This window comes from Rhipicephalus microplus, chromosome 9, assembly GCF_043290135.1.
Source record: "Rhipicephalus microplus isolate Deutch F79 chromosome 9, USDA_Rmic, whole genome shotgun sequence".
Lineage (NCBI taxonomy): Eukaryota > Metazoa > Arthropoda > Arachnida > Ixodida > Ixodidae > Rhipicephalus > Rhipicephalus microplus.
This window is the reverse complement of record NC_134708.1, coordinates 41,760,384-41,781,610: the sequence shown is the minus strand read 5'-3', so window position 1 is coordinate 41,781,610 and position 21,227 is coordinate 41,760,384. Positions and strand designations below refer to the sequence as shown.

General features: G+C 45.8%; 1 protein-coding gene across 3 annotated transcripts in view; it reads left to right on the top strand.

Annotated features, from left to right (window-relative positions):
• LOC119163751 (ATPase family AAA domain-containing protein 2-like) overlaps positions 1-21,227 on the top strand; it is a 61,866-nt gene that overhangs the window by 3,081 nt on the left and 37,558 nt on the right. For 2 of the 3 annotated variants that reach the window (XM_075873494.1, XM_037415818.2), the window contains exons 2-12: positions 2,432-2,501; positions 3,109-3,356; positions 4,157-4,267; positions 5,279-5,386; positions 6,032-6,350; positions 9,192-9,303; positions 13,620-13,836; positions 14,498-14,639; positions 15,285-15,433; positions 18,487-18,735; positions 20,992-21,204. In XM_075873494.1, coding sequence (XP_075729609.1) covers positions 2,432-2,501; positions 3,109-3,356; positions 4,157-4,267; positions 5,279-5,386; positions 6,032-6,350; positions 9,192-9,303; positions 13,620-13,836; positions 14,498-14,639; positions 15,285-15,433; positions 18,487-18,735; positions 20,992-21,204 — 1,938 coding nt within the window. The remainder of the gene's footprint in view (positions 1-2,431; positions 2,502-3,108; positions 3,357-4,156; positions 4,268-5,278; positions 5,387-6,031; positions 6,351-9,191; positions 9,304-13,619; positions 13,837-14,497; positions 14,640-15,284; positions 15,434-18,486; positions 18,736-20,991; positions 21,205-21,227) is intronic. The other variant, XM_075873493.1, reaches the window with a different exon arrangement.

Sequence of the window (21,227 nt, the reverse complement as noted above, 5' to 3'; positions counted from 1 at the left end):
GCAGCTGTGACAAAATGAGGACACCGAGAGCATAAAAAACACTGGGAAGGTTTGCGTCATATCGCAAAGCTGTTACAAGTTAAGTGTAAGAACGAAATGACAGGAAAAAAAAGTACAGGGAATGGTACGCACATCGCGGCATTTGATGCTTACTTGGCAGGTTGGTTCGAACGGAAGAGGCTGTTCGTGACATCTGTTACAAGCAGCATACAACTGTTAGCATGTGAAGTGTAGTTGCAAGAGGTTGAAAATGCGTTGGTAGACGGGTTCAAACTGAGGGAGCATTCTTGATGCCTGTCGAAGTTTTACACATGGCTGTTTGACTCGAAACTGCTAGCATCAAAATTGATTTAGGTGGCTACCATATGCCGCTCAAGGGCGTCCTTTTCGATTTTCGGCCATGGTGGTCACATTTCGATCGTGGTGAAATCGGAAACGCCACTGTACTCTCACTAAGTGCACGATAAAGAACCTGCGGTGGTCATAATTATTCTGTGGCCCTTCACTACGGTGTGGCTGATAATTGCATATTGGCTTTGTCCTTAAAACCTCAAGCGTTTGAATACTTTTGATGACTGAAATAGAACATGAAAAACATGGTGGATGCTTGGGCTTCGCTGTCAAGAGCAGAATGAAACAGCGTTAATTGTCTGCATTGCCTTCTCGGTGGATACCTATACTGTGCTGCAAAGAGAAGGAACACCTTGGCATGTAACACTGGCCATTTTAAACTGTCGTCAGAAGCCTACTGCAAAAACATTGTTGAAGTGCCCACCATGCCATAATTATCTTTTTTAATTATCATTTTTTTGCTCTTTGTTCATAAGGCAAGGCATACAGCTTTACACTATGATTCTGTTGCTGCCGATTGTTTTTGAGCACCTTGTGGGCCTTTACATCATCACTTCACATGTTTTTACTCCTTGTGCGATTCCACTCTTCTGCAACGCAATATTACATGCTTTAGGTGACTTTTTTTTCTCTACATGACATTCATGTACGTTTTTTTAACTTGACACAGTTCCAAGCCCATTTGTGCCACTGTGTTTGAACACCTTTCTGAAATGCAAAAAAGGCCTGTTTCAGATTCCCACTCAAATTGAAGATTTTTAGTATTTTTTATTTGGATCTATCGGAGATTTTTTTTTTTCTCACGGAAAATGCTGATTTTTCACTCGCAACGAGTAACACGGACAATGAAATTTCTGCGAAATGAGCTCTTTAATGCTTTTGTGTTAAAACAGTGGTGTTAGCAGAGTAAATGGGGAGGGGCTCAAGAGTCTGGTGAAGGAAATCTTGAGAAAAGAACACTTCAAACTAAGAGGACACCAAGAGTCAATGGAGGCACTCTTTTTCTGATTGTTTTAACTAGCCAGATGGATTTCTTTTATATGATTGCTTTTAAATGTCCTAAATTCAGTTGGATGGCCCTCAGGGCACAAGCCACGACGGCCTTGTTGATGCTCGTAGATTGGTTAAACTAGTTGGTTCACTTGATCATCAGTCCAAGTTGTGATGGCTGCATTTCGACCAGAATAAAATAACACTTATTTACTTTTGAGTACATTACAGGTAATTGAAGTTGGCCTAGTCTCCTGCTTATGAAAAGCTACATGCGGGGTGGGGTGGGGGGCACCCATTGGAGATAGGAACTACGGGCGACAGGTGCAGACTGACTGAAAATTTGTCATATAGACATTTAAATAGTACAAAAACGCGTGGGAAATCTTGTGCATGGGTGTTTAAATCATCAGTTTCTAGTTTGTGTAACATTACAGACATCCTTACTATGCACATATCACCCGGCTTGCGGATAAGGAAAGCCTTAGTGAAATTCTGCGTGGTCCTATCTCTCAGCCTGTACATTACGTTAGTAAGATGTACCTTCGTAGTTTCATCATGCTTTGGCACAAAAGTGCTCATTAAACTTGGCACGTTATGTCTCGTCAGGTTGGCAATCTCAAGTGAAGTCAATCCAGATCAATATCTGTGCCGCAAGTATTTTTGATAATGGCTACATGATCAAGGCCATTGAGATTTGGGCACGAAGGGGAAAGGCATAATGAATTTTGTACATGATCATAGTTAATTTGCTCATACACTGTTGTAACAGTATATGTAACAGTGTACTATTGTAATGCTGATACGCAAATCTGAGTATCCTTAAGCATGGAGTGGACAAATGGAAAAGCTTCTCTTTAATAAACTCATGACACATGTGTGGTTCGCTGTTTTTTACTTTACTAACTCTGTTTTTGTTGGAATGCCAAATAATTCTAAAAGTATTATAGCCTGTAAACTTTTTGATAGGCACACTAGCAGTTTTTTTTTGCTGTGTATGTGTAATGGTGTGATGATATTTTGTCAATAGCATGAAGACATTGGTCAGGATAGAAAGACAAAAAATTATAACCGTTTTTGTTTCTTTCAGGAGTCTGTTGACGATGAAGACAGAAGGCGATCATCTCGAAGGTTGAAGTTCTCTGATGACGAATCTTCAGGCAAGCATTTATTAAAGTTGACCTTTGGCCCTCAAAGTTTATCTCATATCTTTGCAGATGCATTCGCAACTTACTTTTGCTTCTGTGGCGGCATGATAATGCCATCAATAGTTGACGCTTTAGGAAGTCGATGCCATTTGCGGTGCCCATATGGCATGTGTGTGTTATAATACACCACATTTTGGCTTATAGTCTCGGGCATAGCTCAGAGGTGTAACAGACTAGGAGATTGTTGATGAACCGATGGACAAATTAGGGAGTTTTCAAATAGGGGTTCCAAAGAAATAGCGTCAAGGCCACTGCACATACGCGAGACCCAAACAGGGTTTGGTTTTTGCGTTGGGGACGCTATTTCTCGAATTAAGTGGGAGCCCCAAAGCCTGCCCCAAAAGCTTTGAGACAGGTAAACGTGATGGCTCTTGGCCAAGGCTCGAGTGACCGAATTGGGTGAGGGTCCAAAGCATCGCGGACTCTTCGCTGCTGCATATAAAGTAAGCACACGCAATGGGCTTCGGAGCCCCGAAGTTATAGGGCTCCTATTCAAAAACTCCCTATCAGCAGGTTAAACAACTGAATCCTAAGTGCCTGTTTTTCTCTGCCTTGGCAGTGCGCCTGACACGCTCAGTGGGTGGACACGGACACCAGGACCACCTGCTGCCCAACGGTCGTGCGCACACGTCAACGCGACGCCGCGTGCCTCCCCCGCCCCCCAACAACGTTGCTGTCTCAACGGATGACGACATGAATGAGGACGATGACAGCATGGTGCGAAGGAGCACGCGCCGTCGCAAGTGCATCTATGGCAACCTCAACCAGACATGGATATTGACGTCGAGCCTGCCAGACTTTGGCAAGGTACCCGTTCATTTCCCGGCCATCTTCTGTGCTGAGAAAATACGTTGATTGCTGTCCACTTCTACTTAAAGTATTGAGGGCATAACGTAGACAGGGACTAAGTGAGACAAGAACAAGCGTTTACTACCAGCTGAAAGTTTATTTGGAGAACTGTGCCATATTTAATACCGACATATAAAGGTTCGGTAAACGCATACAATAAGAGTACAGAACAATATAAAAAAAGAAATATAAAAAATATTAGCTCCTCCACCTTGCCAAGCCCGCTTTGCCTTGCATGAATTACTTAACACATGCGGCATGTGCCACTGTTCATAAAAAAACAAGCTCCCTATTGATCAAAGCCATCAACAGTTTGCTCACTCAGATAGAGTAGTGTCACGCTATTCTTGCAGTCCTAAAGATTGACCGTACAAGAAGAATAATTGAGGCTGCAAGCTTGTCATTCTTCAAGGTTGAGCTGAGTCACTGGCCTTGCCTTGATGTAAAACTGAGCTTTGGCTTGTTTGTATGCACAATACTTCTTGTGGCACACTGGAAACGATGATGGCAGCATGATTGTGCCTGTAGTGGCATTCTGTGATGGTGTGTATGACCTGTCAGAGATGTCTTTGCCCCGTGCTCGACATAAAACGGGCATTGGGTGGTGATTTGTTTATTCAATAGGTATGGAATAAAATGGGGCTTGCTAAGTGGTTGTCTTTTTGGTTTGTTCTCTGAAGTTTCAACAAATTTTCGAATTAATGGGTTTTCCTGTTGAAGTGCCCTCAGTGTAGCCCCATATTCTGATCCCCTGACAGCCACATGCGGATCAGTCAACATCCCGTAGCAAGAAGGACCCGACCACGTTCCATCATTACCTCCGCAGTTCTGCCAACCATCACCACGACAGCATGCCTCCGGGTGGCAATGTGAGTCCCGAACTCAATTTTTTTTTGCACTGAAAAAAATTACAGGGAGTCCTACATCTGCCTGAGTCCAGTATTCTCACCACTGCCCTGAAAAACTGATGACAATATTTATAATGCTTAAAGCTAATAGTAAAGCTTAGTTGGTGTAGACATTCTCAAAATACTGAAGTTTGCATGGTTCATTCGGTCATTGTCATTGGTCTTGGGATTGATCTTGTGTTGTCAGTGTTCTTAGGAAAGCTACGCAGCCAGTGTTCTTGGGATGTCTGAAAATGCTAGCCTTTTTGTGTGCAGTTAGCATTAGTATGGCTAGACTGTTTGGGCAAACACATTTTGCAAGATCTGAAGCCAGATCGGCATTATCTTTAGTAACTGGACAGGGAAGAAGACCTCTAGTGTCGTCTTCCAACAGGTGTGTGATCGTATGTGCTCTGTAACAGAATGTTCATACTTGCTGCATATGAAGCCCCGCAGCGGTGGTCTAGTGGCTAAGGTACTCGGCTACTGACCCACAGGTCGCGGGTTCGAATCCCGGCTGCGGCGGCTGCATTTCCGATGGAGGCGGAAATGTTGTAGGCCCGTGTGCTCAGATTTGGGTGCACGTTAAAAAACCCCAGGTGGTCGAAATTTCTGGAGCCCTCCACTACGGCGTCTCTCATAATCATATGGTGGTTTTGGGACGTTAAACCCCACATATCAATCAATTGCTGCATATGAATGGCTGAGGCTCGCATAAACGGTACATTTGGGTTACCACGACAGCATTTGGGTTACACGCCCAGACAAATCATGTGCAGCAAGGACAAGCATTCTATTATAGAACGTGTGCAAGATTGCATCTTTGGTTTTACGACTTGTGTTTGAATGAGAGATGTCCTGTAGCATTGACTAGATAGGAGTGCATTTGAATGTCACGCTTTGTCTGTGAGGCTTCGTGGCCGATAACAGCATTGCGAAACTGGTACATCAACTCAACCGTGTGGTTCTGAGGGGCCTGCATTTGCTCTCCAGGACTCTGAAACCTTAGACGGCGACAACGAGGACAGCCTTGAGTCAAAACGAAGCAATGAGAAGGGTGTGAATGCTGAGCTCCGTCGTCTCGGCCTGTCTGAGATGCAGGTGAGGAGTGTTGTCCGTATCGATGACCACTACGCATCGCCCTAAAAGGGCACAAGCAACGAATGTAAATGGGGGCCCTTGTAAGACCTTTGCTTGAATTGAAGCAGTGCATTGGAATGCGTGTGCTGTGTTAGTCAATAAATTTCTCGGGGAAATGTTCCATAAGGGGCCCAGTGTAAGCTCAGGTACACATCTGTCGCATTTCCAATTGGAAAGCTGGCACAAAGGTCAAAGGCCGTGTCTACCATGGTTTTATGCTAGTACACTAGAGCGAAATGGGTCGCAGATGTCTATGGGAGCTGCAGCGCATGGCACTTCAGGCAGCATGGGAATGATGAGTAGTACATAAATTTGTTTAGGCTTCATTCTTTCAGCTCAGTATGGCCTGCAGCTGCATTGGCACATGATGAAGTTCAGGAGTCAGACTTCCTGCCTTGGCTGGTCGCTTTTATCTGAAACAAAAGCTAAATAATGAAAAAAAAGCCATAAGTGGATTTGAAACTGCAAACTCTAAGGCTAGGCAGATGTGTGTACTTCAACAATTGCAGTGCCTCGGTTCTCTTTTGCACATGTTTCAGAGAACTATGGTGCCTGCATTCCCATAGCTCGTCACCTTCCACTCCTCTCATGTCTATTTCTTCGCAGCATTTCTCGGCAGAGGACATGTATTCACGGGTGAAGCGGACACGCCAGCAGCACCAGGCGGCCGCAGCGGCGGAGGAGCAGCCATTCTTCCGCACGCGGAGCTCTCGACGGGCCGCAGCGGAGGAGCGCCGGGGTCGCCGGCGGGAGGCTGCAGCGGCGGCGGGAGTGGCCGGCAGCGACTCCGAGCCACAGGGAGGCAGTTCTGGGGAATCTGGGGACAGTGCCGATGATGACGAAGAGGAGGAGCAGTTGCCCGTGATGAATGGTTACCACCTCCGTCCCAAGAAGCCCGTCACGGAACGCTTCCAAGTACCTGTTGGTGAGTACGTGCTAATGGGTTGGTGGTTTACACCTGTCACTTCACTCGGCGACAGCCTGGCAATTAGGTACGGGCTCCATTCACGAAATTGTGGTGTGCTGTCAAAAAGAGTCGCGCCGACTGGAATTGACTCAAGCCTAATTGTTCTTGCAGTGAACTCAAGAGGAATACTCAACGCGCAAGCACAAACCCAGGAGAGAAGTCAAGACACTATAACTGCCAGCACTTGCAGTCTTTTGACTTCTCTCTTTTGTTTGTGCTTGCATGCAGAGTCTTTTAACATGACTACGTACCATCTTGCTACACTCTTTGTTATTCTAATGTCTCAGTCCGCCGTGTGCCGTAGTAGCAGTAGTACACTAAAACCTCACTATAACGAACTTGCATCTTTCACAAAAATGAGTTCGTTGAATAAGTTCTAAAGGTATATTCCTGGCACTGTATCTATTCGAAAGCATTCTTAATTTACTTCATTATAACCGATGTTTTGTTATATCGGGATTCATTATATCGAGGTTCAGAGGCCAGTCAACAGGCTCCAACCTTTTTTTTTTTACACCCCCCAAAGAAGCTCTGCAATGTGTCGTGTAGACCACGGCGATCACGTTTTTCAAATGCAACAGCGCTGCGTACTGGGCGCAGCCTCCATTTCGAAAAATAATTCGTGCGCTCCTTCCCTACCCCAGACCAATCCTCCCTACACTGCAGTGATGCAAGAAGTCGCCGATCAGCTACTTGGTATAGCACGCAGCTCATTGATTGGTCTAGACCAGTCGCAACGACGAGCTATGCCTTCCCCTCCCTGTGGGGGGAGAAGGGTGTCGAAGTTGTGCGAAAATTTTTAACCAGCTGAAACCAATGTTAGAACCCCTGTAACTTGTCGGATGCACTTCGACGGCGGACAGCTGCTGGTGTTAACGTGCTAATGCAACTGTTTGGTTCGTTCACGAAAGCGATTTTAGGCGTTTCAGCGTGCTTTTCACCATGGCCTTGCTATGCATGGGTGAGAATCACGTCATGACGCTGCTAGGAAAGAATAGGAAGCAGCGGACATTTTTTGAATATTGAGAATAAACGTTCCTTTGTTTTGCTAGCTCAGATCAGCTATATTGTTTCGATTTCACAACGAAATTTTTTCCGCGTCCCATCAGGTTTGTTGCAGCGGGATTTGGCTGTGTTCGCAAACTTCTTGCAGCATGTTCACAAAGCGAAAGTGTACATATTTCTCTTTACAACAATTTTTGGACCTCATGATTGTTTTCCAGCTATTTAAATGTAGTAGTAGTAGTACAGGCCACATGACCGGAAGGTAGATTGAGTAAACATTTAAATGGAACAAAACGTTCATAATGGCGCTTGAAATAATTATGTCGACAGTGCTGAACAATGGTGGTGATGATCCAAATAGTAAAGATGCTAAATGATGCTAAACATGATACAGATGATGCTCGAAATGTGTAAGCACGCGTATTTCCAAATATGCAGGCTGATTACAACACCATGTGATCTCGATAGCCGATCATGTGCATTCGTGCACTTCCGAGCTTCGCTGTCCAATCATTTTCACTGGCTGAAATTTGTACCTATCATGTAAATGCCATGCTTATCGTAAAATTAAAGCTTGTCGTTTCTGCCATGAAGGAGTACTGACGCAAAACTTTTATGTCAAGATAACTTCTGGGATTGATTTGAGAGGACATATGGGCATCTACGAAATATCTGCTGATAATCTAGCGTAGAATATACCAAAAATCTATTCTAAGGTGTGTCTTGCACCACAGGGCACCAAATGCACATTACATTTTCGGGTAAACAATCAACTGCCCCCTGCATCACACGTTTATGTTGGCTGCCATGGTCCTTGAGAGTTCAGACTTTTTCAATGTAGAGAGAGGCAGACTTGCCTGAGAGTGCAAAGGCTGATGCCCTTGCTTCAACAGGGTATTTAATGGGGTCATGCATGTTTGAAACACCCCAGAGGGGATCACTCGGGAAGCCTTTGTTGAAAAGAGTTGTCAATGCGGTGCTCATATGCACGCATTTTTTTTTGTTCTCATGGAGCCTGCTGCGTTTACATGAAAATTACTCCGGGTCCCACCACACTCGGCGCACTCTGAAACTGAAACTGCGACTGGGCGCTATATAAATGTCACCAAATAATGAGCCGGTGCGCTCGGGCATATGATCTTTCCAGCGGTGACAAATGAATTGCTAGCTACTTGTTGCCACGAAAAGTACAAGAGACAAAATTTTTGTGTCAGTGCTCCTTTAAGACATCCTTGGTGTTTCGCGCAAGTGGTGTCCGCGTAAGATTTTCCACCACATTTGCGTTTCATTTTAAAAACGAGTACACAAGGATACAGTATGTCTTGCAAAAATAAACTATCTTTCAAGCTCAAAGGAATGCTTCATGTAACAGAAATGAGCCAATCACGGTTTTGCAGATGTGACATGAATTGAATATAGTAGAAATGAAAGTATGGACGTTACTCAGTTGCAAGTTGAAGCGTTTCATTCCTTGAGCACAGTACAATACTCAGGGATATAAATACAGCTATTTAATGCTAACCAGTCACTTATGTGTCTTATTTCTTCAGTTCGTGTCTGATATGTGTACTTCGGACCCTAGCATTGCACGATAAAGCTAACCTTATTTTTAGTAGCCAGTTTTAAGCGACATGACATGGAAAGTGGGGATCTTGAGCAACTGTGCGTACCATTTGTTGTAGTCAAAATTTTTACTCCGTGTTTCAATTTGTGGGCACTGTACATGTGGTGTACTCTTAGGACACATAGCTTAGTGGTCGGCTAAGTTGGACTTATGTCTCGACCTGTACACAGCGGAGACAAAGCGGTCCAAGCGGATAGCCAGCATCTTCCACACGCCAAAGCACGACCGGCGGAACCGGTCATCCTACCATTCTCCGGCCCACAGGAGCCCCATGTACAGAAGGTGAGGATGCCAACAATGTATTCAATCGCTGTATCACTTTGTTTTCAAGTTGAATACAGTTAAACCTCGTTATAACGAAATTGGAGGGCCACCGCTATTTGCTTGTTATAACCAATATTTCGTTATAGCCGTAGCTGGCATTTACCGCAAATATCATGCACTGTACTTGCCCAAAAAAAATAGCGGGCAAAGTAGCATCCTGCCGCACGGTGGTATGCAACAAAATAACCGCATTCCAAATTAAAAAGGAAAAAAGTCATGCACCTGTTTTAATGCACTTCCAAATACACAGCTTGCATTTCAGGCAGACTTAGCTGCAAAGAAGTCCGTAATTGGACGATGATGCATCTTCGTGATGCGAATGATGGCTCGCTCAGCTGCGGCCGCAATGTTCAAGCCATCTTCGCCGCCCGCGTGAACGCCGAAGTAGCGGCGCAGTACATCCACCGTATCTAATGCCTCCGACGCCGTCGGCACGTTTGTCTCCTGTTCGTCGACAGAGTCATCGTCACTGGTTTCGTTACAATCACTGACAGCGCGCACAATATCGTCATCCAGGAGCGGCTCCGTTGCCACCACTTCCGAGTCCGCACTCACATAGTCGCAAAACGACTCGTTGTAAGGCACGACACCGGCGTCACGAAGTGCCGTCCATGATGCAGTGACTTAGTCTGATGTGGCAAAACCGTCCGGCACAGTGGGCTCGTCTGATGGCTCATCGCTGGCGTCTGGTGCGGCGGCAAATGAGGCATGTCGAAAGCAGTTTGTGATCGTGGTCGCCGTCACACTCATCCACGCTGCCTGAAGCATTTCGAGTGCAGCGTACAAGTCAATATCGGTGTCTCGCTTCATCCTCATGTTGAGCAGGAGCTTGAAGGCAGGTTACGCTTGCGGTAACCTGCCTTCAGCGACATAATCACGCCTTGGTCAAGCGGCTGTATTTTTGCTGTGCAGTTGGCAGGAAGGAACAGCAGCTCAATGTTTCGAAGCACGGCAGCGGTATGGTGGGCGGTGCAGTTATCTAAAACAAGGCACACCTTGCGGTTCGCCTTTGCCAGCTTCTCGTCCCGCTCGCAAAGCCATTTTGAAAAAATCTCCCTGGTCATCCAGGCTTTGCGATTGGCTACGTACTTGACTGGGAGCTGCCTCTTCCCCTTAAAGCAGCGAGGGGATGCACTTTTGCCAATTACGAAAATTGGCTGCTTCTCAGAGCCGGTCATGTTTGCACAAAGTAGCGCAGTGATCCGCAACTTACTTTGTTTGCCGCCATGGCACGGCTCGCCTTTGAGGGCTAACGTCTTGTGCGGCAACATCTTAAAAAAGAGAGCGGTTTCGTCTGCGTTAAGAATATCCTGTGCGCTGTATTTTTCTAGCAGCCGCACGATGTTTTCTTTCGCCCACTTGGTAGCCTCTGCTTCGTCGACAGATTGCGATTCGCCGCAGACCGCTCTCCTGAAAATGTCGTGGCGCTCCTTGAAGCGTTGAAGCCAACCCGAACTTGCTACGAAGTTGTCATAGCCCATGATGCAGGCAAAGTCTCTCGCTTTTCTTTGCAGCAAGGCGCCGCTCACCGGCAGATTCACGGCCCGTGTGCCCAAGAACCACTTAAAAACGACCTTTTCGATCGCTTCAAAGGCAGGTGCCCTCATCCTCTTAGCGCTTCCTTTCACGCCACGTGCAATAGCGTCGGTGATGGACTTCTGCTTGCTCAAGATGGTTGACAGCATGCTCGTTGATACGCCAAAGTCTCTTGCCACGTTGCCTTTCTTGGTCCCCGATTCGACGGCTCTTATCATAGCCGCCTTCTGATCTAGGGTTATGCGCTTTCGCTTCCCGCCTGGCGCATTCATGTTGCTAGAATCAGGAGCGCAGCACGATAAAAGATAAGGCGGAAGCGGTCGAAAAAGAGAAGAAACACGCACGCAAAAGCAACGCGGCTCCCGTCGGCGAGCGACAACACTTGCAGAGAAAGTGACTGTGAAGAGGAAGGGGCAGAAGGGGCGTTCCTTTGCGCTGCCCTCTAGGAACCGGTTACTCAAGGAGAAGGGGGTATGTAAGATTAGGAAGCGCGCCTCAGCACCATGAGAAATGGGAGAGGGAGAACGTAAAGAAGACACAAAAGAAAAGAAGTGGCTGAAACGTTCCCAGAGCTGCGGAGCGCTCCCCTGTCGGTGGTAGCTAAGCGGCGCACGTGCAGCGACCTCTCCTCCGGAAACAGCGCGTGCCGTCTGCTTTGCGCGCGTTGTTGGAGGGCGCGTGGCGGGAGTTTTGAACTGCTAAATACAGTTCTCGCGTTGCATGTCGTCTCAAATTCGCGTTGTGCACTGTCGTGACATCGGCTCAAAATTTTACTTCCTCACAAAATTTGTTCATTATATCCCATAACAGGCAAATTTTGCCTCGTTAAATTGAGGTTTTGAATACATTGGTTTGTATGGGGACTTTCAAGGGGAATTACGATTTCCTCGTTATATCCATTTTTCGTTATAGCCCGTCTCGTTATAACGAGGTTTAACTGTAATTCTAAAAGCACCGGTGGACAAGTGCTGTGCGCGATTACAGTTCCTGATTTATTTATGATTATTATTATTATTATCTTAATTTTCACTTTTTCGGCATCTCACTGAATTCCCTGGACACCGTTTGCACATGCAGTGGTGTAGTGTCAGTGCACAACTGCGATCCACAGAAAATCTGTTCCGTGGATCACGGGTGGGGATGCTGGTTAGTTGGTTACTCAACAGGGCATATTACAGAAGAAAAAATAGGATTGTTTGGTATGTTTCTTTCAGTTTTACCAGAATTCACTTTCGAATGCCACTCCCTTTTCAGACTTTCTGGGCAGTAATTGTTGGGAGGCTACGTTTTCCCAGCCTGTGTGCTTTTTTCCGTGGTCGCTTATAAGAAACGTATTTACAGGGGTACTGCGGTTTGTGATGTTATCGTTAATCGTACTTCCAGCATAAGTTTTTTTTTTTAAAGAACCCCATGTGGTCAAAATTTCCGGAGCCCTCCACTACGGCGCCTCTCATAATCATATGGTGGTTTTGGGACGTTAAACTCCACAAATCAATCAATCAAATAAATCAGTCCAGCATAAGTTTAATGAAAACCAACTTATGCATTCTGTCGCTAGTAAAAATGAAGCACATTGCCTTCTGAGAGAACTAAACATACCGTACTTACTCGCGTAATTCTTGCACCCCCCACATCGCCCAAGAAAAATAAGTTTTTTTCCTCGCGTAATTATCGCACCCCCAAAAACTGCTGCAGTAATGTCGTCTGCTTGTTCCAGCCACTGACGATGATAGCGCGCGCCATCTGGCGCCATCTCTTAAGCATCAAGCGTACTATTGCACGGAGATTCAATCCAAGCCAAGCCGAAGTAGCCAGTGCACGTTGCGACGTGTTTTGTGTGTTGTGTCGGTAATCTTGGCATGTTATGGGGCGATACTGAAGCTACACGGCTGCTTCAAGTTGCAAGTGATAGATCATGCACTAAACAACGGCTACAGGGCCATCGGTAGGCTCTTCGGAGCCTACGAGTTTTGTGTTCGCTACTGGTGAAAGCAGCTGGAAGCCACCAAGACGCGTTTGGCCTGCCGTGTGCCTAAAACTGGGATTGATGGTAAACTTTATTTCTTCAGAAGGAAACTGCGGACGATTCTGTTAAATAGCCATCAGCCCAATACTGACGTCCTAAGCTTACCTTTTAAGGGCTCCTGTTGAGCGACCAACGCTACCGCTACGCCCATAAGCTTTGCGTATGGTATTCTGATTCTCGACTATTTGCTTCCACTTTTTGTGTCTCAAATAAATCTTACCTTGTGTTGAACTTCTGCTTTTATTGTTGAGGTAAGTTCTAATTAGTACATCTGAAAGCTTGCTGTCAGTTGCTGGTGTGAGAATCTCGATTTGCGGCCACTTCGTTTTCTTTTTCGCTCACTACGTTTTCGTGGAAAGTTTTCCCCGCGTAATTCTCGCACCCCCCAACTTCCCATCAGTTTTCCGGCAAAAAAAGTGCGAGGATTATGCGACTAAATACGGTATAACTTTCCAAGTTTCAGAAGTGGGCCAACGTGGCCGAAATACGAAGGAACTTATTGGAATCAGTGATGTTTCCTTAGGAGATTTTTGCGGGAAACTTAAAGGTGAAACTTTGACATTCAGTTTCTCATCTTTTTAATAAACCTGTGGTTGTGAAATTAACAAGACAGGAATTTCCGGAGTAGAATTTATCAGTCAAAAAACTAATTTGCTATGTCACTTGTGCACGTGCTGCTTGACGCGATTTGCTTCTTTCGTTACCATTGCAGAAAACGGCACGCCACACACAACAGCTCCTCCACGAGCAGTTCGAGCGACGACGAGCGGCGCTTCGAACGGCGCAAGGCGCGCAGCATGGTCCGCGCTCGGAACCGGTGTCTGCCGCTCAACTTCCAGGAGAAGGACCTCTTCGAGGGCGTGCTCCGCGACCGGGCCAAGATCGGCTCCAGTCTGGCTGACGTCGACCCCATGCACGTCGACAAGGACGTTAGTGCCACTTCCTGCTTCTCGAGGCTTTGCTCTGTGTAGCTTTCTGCGTCTGGGGTTGTTGTCATCTCTTGTGTGAAAGTTTTCGCACACGGTGTTATTGAGTGTGTAGTACCAACTAGCCTGAACCCTCGTGTTAAAGAGCAACCAGATTAATATTTCTAGAGGCCTGCACTACGGTGTGCCTTATAATTGTTTTGTAGTTTTGGCACAGCGAACGCTAGATATTGTCAAAAGTTTGGAGGGGGTCCTGAAAAATGACGTAATGCGGTATTGCTTAAAATGTTTGCAAGATTAAGAAATTGATGTTGTAACAATGGTGCCCTCTTCTGGCAGTGCAAAGTGTAGCAAGATTGCCAGTAAGTCTGTTTGTAAGGGGCTGTAGGCCCTAAGAAATATTTCAAAAAGAAAAAAATTGGATCAAGGGGAACTAAACTTCAATGAAGTCTTTGCTAGTTGTTCACGTTGATTTCAAGTCATGATCAATGTTTAATAGCGGCACTGGTTCAACAAATATTGGGGTCAAGACCACTCATTAGCGATTTCTACTATCATCAGTAATGTTTCTTAAACTGTAAGAGAAATTTTATTCACCATTGGTTTTTATAGTCACAGAAGCCCATTCCTCTGCATAAACTAGTTTTCTCGGTATGATCCGCAGGTTGTCTTTGACCGCGTGGGTGGGCTGGACAGCCACATCCAGCAGCTCAAGGAGATGATCCTCTTCCCACTCATCTACCCCGAAGTCTTCGAGCGCTTCAAGATCACACCACCCCGGGGCGTCCTCTTCTACGGTCCCCCTGGTAAGTTCCCTCTTTGGCACTGTGGGTGGGGCTTTGGCACTTATTTGTTGTTTGTTCTTTTCAGGTGCGAATAATGACCGCACTGTCTGCAAATGCGTCTAATTTATGTGGATGACTTGGTGGACTAATGTTACAACACATACAACCGAAAACAAAAGAAAAAAAAAGCAATTCGTGTTATTTTTTTGTTCCCGTCCGTGTGCACTGCAACTTTTCTAAGTGTGAAATTGAGTGCCTGGGAATCGTGTTCTGCAAGTTTGACATTTTTGTTGTGCAGACTTGACGCCGGTGTTAAATCCACACAACATGATTTGAAGGCACTCGATTTTACATTCCAGATAAAGAAAGTGAAGGGATATAATATTTTGCGAGTTTTACCAACTTGTCCTAATTATAGCGTAATAATATACTTAATCAATCTGATTATTCTGCCGTCAGCCATGTAAAATAATTGAGTGGTAGGCTCAAAATGTGTGCACAATTTTTTTAGAGCGAAGAAAAATATTTTTCACTGAGGAAAGTGCTGTGAAAAGTATCTGTAGGTTCTTTGACGATGCGGCGCGCAACACCTGCATGCACCACTGCAGCACATCATGGCATAATGATGGGTAACATTGTCTTAGCGGCTATGTGTACGCTTTGCAGGCACTGGCAAGACGCTGGTGGCGCGGGCGCTGGCCAACGAGTGCGGTCGTGGCGACTCACGAGTGGCGTTCTTCATGCGCAAGGGCGCCGACTGCCTCAGCAAGTGGGTTGGCGAGTCCGAGAGGCAGCTGCGCATGCTCTTCGACCAGGTGAAGCTGGGGCTCTAGAAGCTGCAAAGGCTTTTTGTTGGGCCTGTGAGAGTTGTGGATTTTGAGTTCGAAGCGAGTAGTGATTTTGGTTGAATAATTTTGAATATAATTCGAACAGTGTGTATCACATATTATAAAGAAAAACGGACATATTTGTCATGACCCTACTAAGCTGCACCATGTTTTTTTTTTTTTTTTATTGAAACGAGCCAGTGCAAATGCTGTTCTTTTTGGTTCAAAGGAAGTGGAAACAATTTCGAATTGTACTAGGATTTAACTTTTCGTAGAATGCAAGAAAAAACCTTTAAAGTATGTTACATTTTAAAGTTTACTATATTGAGAGCGTAAAAGCTGACATAAACTTTTAAACTTAAAAATTGATTCATCGATGTGAGGGAAATAGGTTGTTCATTTAACTTTGAAGTGGGGCATCGCTGCAGTGCGGATTTTTCTTGAACTGGTGTTTTCGTGCCTTGGCATCCCTTAACTGTGGCGAAACCAGCTTTTCAAGGAGTTACATGCAGACTAATATACATCTATATGTTCATTTGAATATCTTCGAAACTTTTGAGAATTTAAATTCGAATCGAAGTGAATTTGAATACAGTAATATTCGTTCGAACATTTGAAACATTCGAATATTCACACAAGCCTACTTTTTGTTTTACCGCGGGTGGCCTGAAGCATGCAGAGTTGGCTTGTAAGGTAATCATACCGGGTATGTTAATACAGTCGAATCTCATTAATTTGAACTTCCGGTTAATTTGAACTCACGAAAAGGTCGCGTCAAAGCTATGTCTATTGCAATGGGCGAAAACGCCCGATAATTCGAACGCGCAAGCACTTGCAACGGTTAATTCGAACATACCGCGCTCCGAAAATGCTCTCAGCACCCCGCTCAATCCCTCGGCGGCACCTGCGACACCTCAACGCTGCGCGCGAAGGAAAGGAAAAGGAAAGAAAAGGCTGCCGTGGAATGTTTGCTCTCTTTCAAATGCCAATCTGCGACGACGCGGCTCTGTCACGCTTCTCCCTTTTCTGTCCCTGCCACATAAAGACCCTTCTCCTTCGGTTTATCTCAAATGCCGATCAGCTTCTCTTTGCATGGTGAGGCTCCTCCTTTCTCGTCAAGTGCTGGCCACATTGCGCTGCGGCTCCGCTACGCAGTGGTTGTCGTCGTCTTTAAAGAGAGTCGGCGCTGGACATTTCCGCGCGTAACTTCTCTTGCGAGGAAAATGCTAAAGTTAAAATGCTTTGCAAGCTGTGTGCGAAATCGATCGACTCGCTGCAAGGCAAACGTGTGCAGACGCGCATCACCGATTACTTCAATGACGGGTGTCCTGTGATTTGTGAATAAATGTAAGTCTTGTGAAACTTCCCCCTCGCGTGTTAGCTCAGTGCACATGCGCCACTGCATAAAGAGCCCCCCCCCCCCCCCGTTCATTAAATCGAACTTCTTTTAATACGAACAAATTTTCGGGCCCCTTCGAGATCAAATTATCGAGATTCGACTGTAAAAGGAACGTACTGATCCACTTGGTACATACCTTGGAGAACTTTCAAGATAGCCTCTTTGGGCATCGATACACTGCTGCCAAAACGATTTCCATGCTACAAAAGCTCCCTGGAAGTTGGCTGTTGTGACTTATTTCAGGGTGAAAAAGAAACAGCACGAAAAACGAGAGACCAGACGAAGAAGGACACTGACTTCTTCGTCTGGTGTCTGGTTTTTCGCGCTGTTTCTTTTTCACAAGGTCGCACCAACACGGCCAAGCAACCACTTTAGCTATTTCAGAGACTATGTGACAGCCCGTTGGGCGGCAGGGAACACTGTTGAAACGGTGCCCTTTCAGGCTTCTCTTCAACGTGGTGGATCGTAAGTCTGTCGGGTTCACATCAGGGCAATACGAGGGCTGCATCATACTTTGCACAGCCTTGATGTGAGCGTGTCAGACTTCTGCTTGCTAAAAGGCGAGTGCTGAAAATGCAATTTGCTGCCGTAAAGCTGGAATTCACTGAGAAATGTTCCTTTGTTTCTGTCTTTCTTTTTTGTTCTTGATGACTTCGAGAGTGGGGGTGTTCTGGGTAATTCTAAATGTTTTCTTATTGAGAACATATTAAAAAGAATGTCAATGCAGAAATAGAAAGGATAACTTGGCTAGTCGTTACTGTGCAGTAAAGTTGAGATTACAAGGAACATGTGGGTTGCCAAAGAGTTCAAGTTTAGATAAAATGATGCACCGTTAGTCAGTCTTCTGCTGTTTAAAGCACCTTATTGAGAGCACGCATGGATTTAAAGTACCAGATCTGTTTCAAATAATTTTTGTTGGGAAATTTTTTATCTTCAAAACAGACTATTTCGACTGTGTTCGAGACAAGAAGGAAATTATGGGAAGCTTTTTTGTCAATGCCTCTTTAAGGGGGGAGGCTACACTTAATGGGCAACATTGTATAGACCTGAACGAAATTTTCACTGTTCGTGTACTTGATGTGCAGATTCTAAATATGTAATGTAACGAGGGCAGTGGGCATAGAGCTCGAGGATAGAAAAGGAAGAAGACTTGCTGTGATCGCAGGCTTGCGTTCAGTTAGTCTTTGCGCTAAATAAAACTCTCCTTTGCCGAGTCAACTCCTGCTTGTTCAACAACCCGTTTCAGTAATTACTTTTTGATAGGTCAAATAGTTTCCAAGATACTCCACAGTAAATGTATAACCTGGGTCCTTTGTTTAGAGCCTAATTAACATCTCAGCAGGAAGCACCAGAACAGTGGCGACAGGTTAGAAACAATGTAGGATGTTTAAGGAGTGCAATATGCTATAAATCAATTTGCTGTGCCCATTTCAAGCCGTCTCGCGAAATTTTCGCTGTTACAACTCCTGTGACTTTTTTTCTCCAGTGTAATGAGCCCTCCCCCCAAATTCGCGTCAACTTTCGTGGAAAAAAAAAAAAAAGTGGGTTCATTACGCGAGTAATTACAGCAGTACTGTGCTGCTGAAAGAGCATTTGATTCTGATGCCTCGCTTTTTTTTTTCTCTATGCCCTTTCTTTTTAGGCTTACTCTATGCGTCCGTCCATCATCTTCTTCGACGAAATCGACGGCCTGGCACCCGTGCGGTCAACGCGGCAGGACCAGATCCACAGCTCCATCGTCTCCACACTTCTCGCCCTCATGGACGGCCTCGACTCCCGTGGCGAGGTGGTCGTTATTGGTGCCACCAACCGCATCGACGCCATCGACCCTGCTCTCCGGCGGCCGGGTCGTTTCGACCGGGAGTTTCACTTTTCATTGCCCTGCCACAAGGTGTGTATGATTCACAGAACTGAACAAAACGAGTACAACCTGTAACGGGTTGTCTTTGCAGTATACCATTGAATGCCTTTGAAAGAGACTTGCCCTAGGAAGCAGTTCTTGGGTAGATTACATTAGCCATATTTTCGTTTCATGATCGACCCCTACTTTAGTGCCGGCACACTGGTGTCTATTGTGTTTATTTATCTCTTGCGTCAGTGTCTCTTGCGAAGGAGGCTAAACTGTATATGTTATAGCATCATTGGCTCGAGATCAAATGGAAACAACTTTGCTGCATTATAGCAGTGGGTAGACTGCATTAGCCAACACTCACCCATTTAGCCAACATTCGATGTTGCTGGTAGAATGCCGTTTAATACAGGAGGGCCGGGACAACATTCAACGCTCTTCACAAATAGAAAATTACGAGAGAATAATGATAAAAGTCTTCAAAGGGGAGATTGTATAAACTTCAGCTCATGAATATCTGCGTGTAAACACTGATTTTGGCCTTTCTTTTCTTTAGAAAACGGTGAGCTTTGTATTTTCAGTAAAGAATTCTATTGGCCCCAGCGGACTAGGTCAATATCGATGTGTCATCAAATTAGGGCTGGAATCTCAGGTTGTTGTGGCCAGCTGTATTTTGTTTTACCACATGTTCTCAAATACCAGGAGTTTTTGTGTTGCAAAACAGCAATTTACTCATGTGTAAACATGTCTCTTTCTCTCTACTCATGTGAGAAAGCAAATTTTCTCTTTAGGCCCATATCCTTCATGTCGAGACCGACATACATATTTTCCTTTCTCCCGTCAACCTAGTTTGTGTCCTACACGTAACATCACCTGGTGCAGGCTGTGCCTGAATGTACAGGAACCTTTTTGGAAGGTTCTGCTCAGTTTGTGTGCGCAATATGTGCAGTCGAGTACATTCTGGAACTTGCACACACGCGATAATGCTGGAATTTATACTTATGCACATGTAAGAGCCGACACATTTCGCTGATGATCATACCGCCGACTTATGACCATGCTCTCTTCCATCGTTGTGCCGAGAGTGTTACCGTAATTACTCGAATCTAACGCGCACCTTTTTTCCGGTTAAGCGAGTTCATAAATCGCATGCGCGTTAGAATCGAGTACGAACAAAAAAATTACGGCCAATCTATTGCCATCGGCAAATCTAAAATGGCCGCCCCCTACGTGCGTCGGCATGGCGCGTCGTCCATTTATGCCTATGTGTTTCTCATGTGCGGCACTTCGTACATGTGCTGAGGAGTTCGTCATCTAGTAGTGCATTAGCATCGACGGCGTGGAATGGCCGACTCCAAAAACTCGAGTGCACCACGATGCCGCTTTTAAAAGAAAAGTCATCGCGTGTGCAGAAACGGACGGAAATCGGGCCGCATCGCGGTCGTTCGGAGTTCCCGAAACGTGCATGCGGGACCGGCGGAAACAAAAGCAGGAGATTTTCGACAGCAAAGCTTCACTCAAAGGCTTCAGTGGACCACAGCAGGGTCGGTTTCCGCAAATTAAAGAGCTGCTCGGCGAGTACGTGCTTTAGCAGCGAGCAGCACAGCGGCCCTTGACGGCAGAACTGCTCCAAGTGCGGGCTATGCAATTAGTCTTAGAAAAATGTCTAATGCGAAGCCAGTTTTAAGCGAGCAGGTGCTGGCTAACTAACTTTATGAAGAGGAAAGGCTTTTCCCTCCGAAGGGGAATATGCATATGCGAAAAGTTTTGCGGAGGAGTACGATGAAAAGCTTCACAGTTTTCAGAGGTTCGTCCTAAACTTGCGGCGCAACAACGACTACCTGCTTGGGCAAATTGGGAATGCCGATCAGACGCCTCTTTACTTCGACATGTTTGGCACCACAACCGCCGAGAAGAAGAGGGCGAAGCAAGTGCGCGTGCTGACATCGGTCCACGGTAAAACTACAGTGACGGCAATGCTCTGTTACTCTTCAGATGGGCACAAGCTTCGCCCGTACCTCATATTTAAATGGAAGACGCTCCCGAAAGGAGTCGTTTTTTCGAGTGGTGTGATCATGCGGGCCAGCGAGAAAAAATGGGTGCGCGTTGCAATCGATGTCTTAGGTTTTTTTTTTTTTTTTCGCGGTGGAAATCGGGTGCGCGTTACAATCGAGGGCGCGGTAGAATCGAGTAAATACGGTACTTCCTTTTAGATTCGTCCAACAAAGCATTTACGCTTATCCGGTTTGGCTGCTGCATTTCTTGCTGTCACAGTATGCTTATCTACCTTCCTCGCAGGCACGTCTCAGTATACTCCAGATCCACACACGAGACTGGCATCCGGCGCCGAGCCAGGCATTGCTTTCTGAGCTAGCCTCTCGCTGCACGGGCTACTGTGGGGCCGACCTCAAGGCTCTCTGTGCAGAGGCTGCCCTAGTGGCTCTGAGGCGCACCTTCCCCCAGATCTACTCTACGAAAGAAAAGCTGCAGCTCAACATTGACTCGGTCCAGGTACAGATCGTTAGCAATGAACT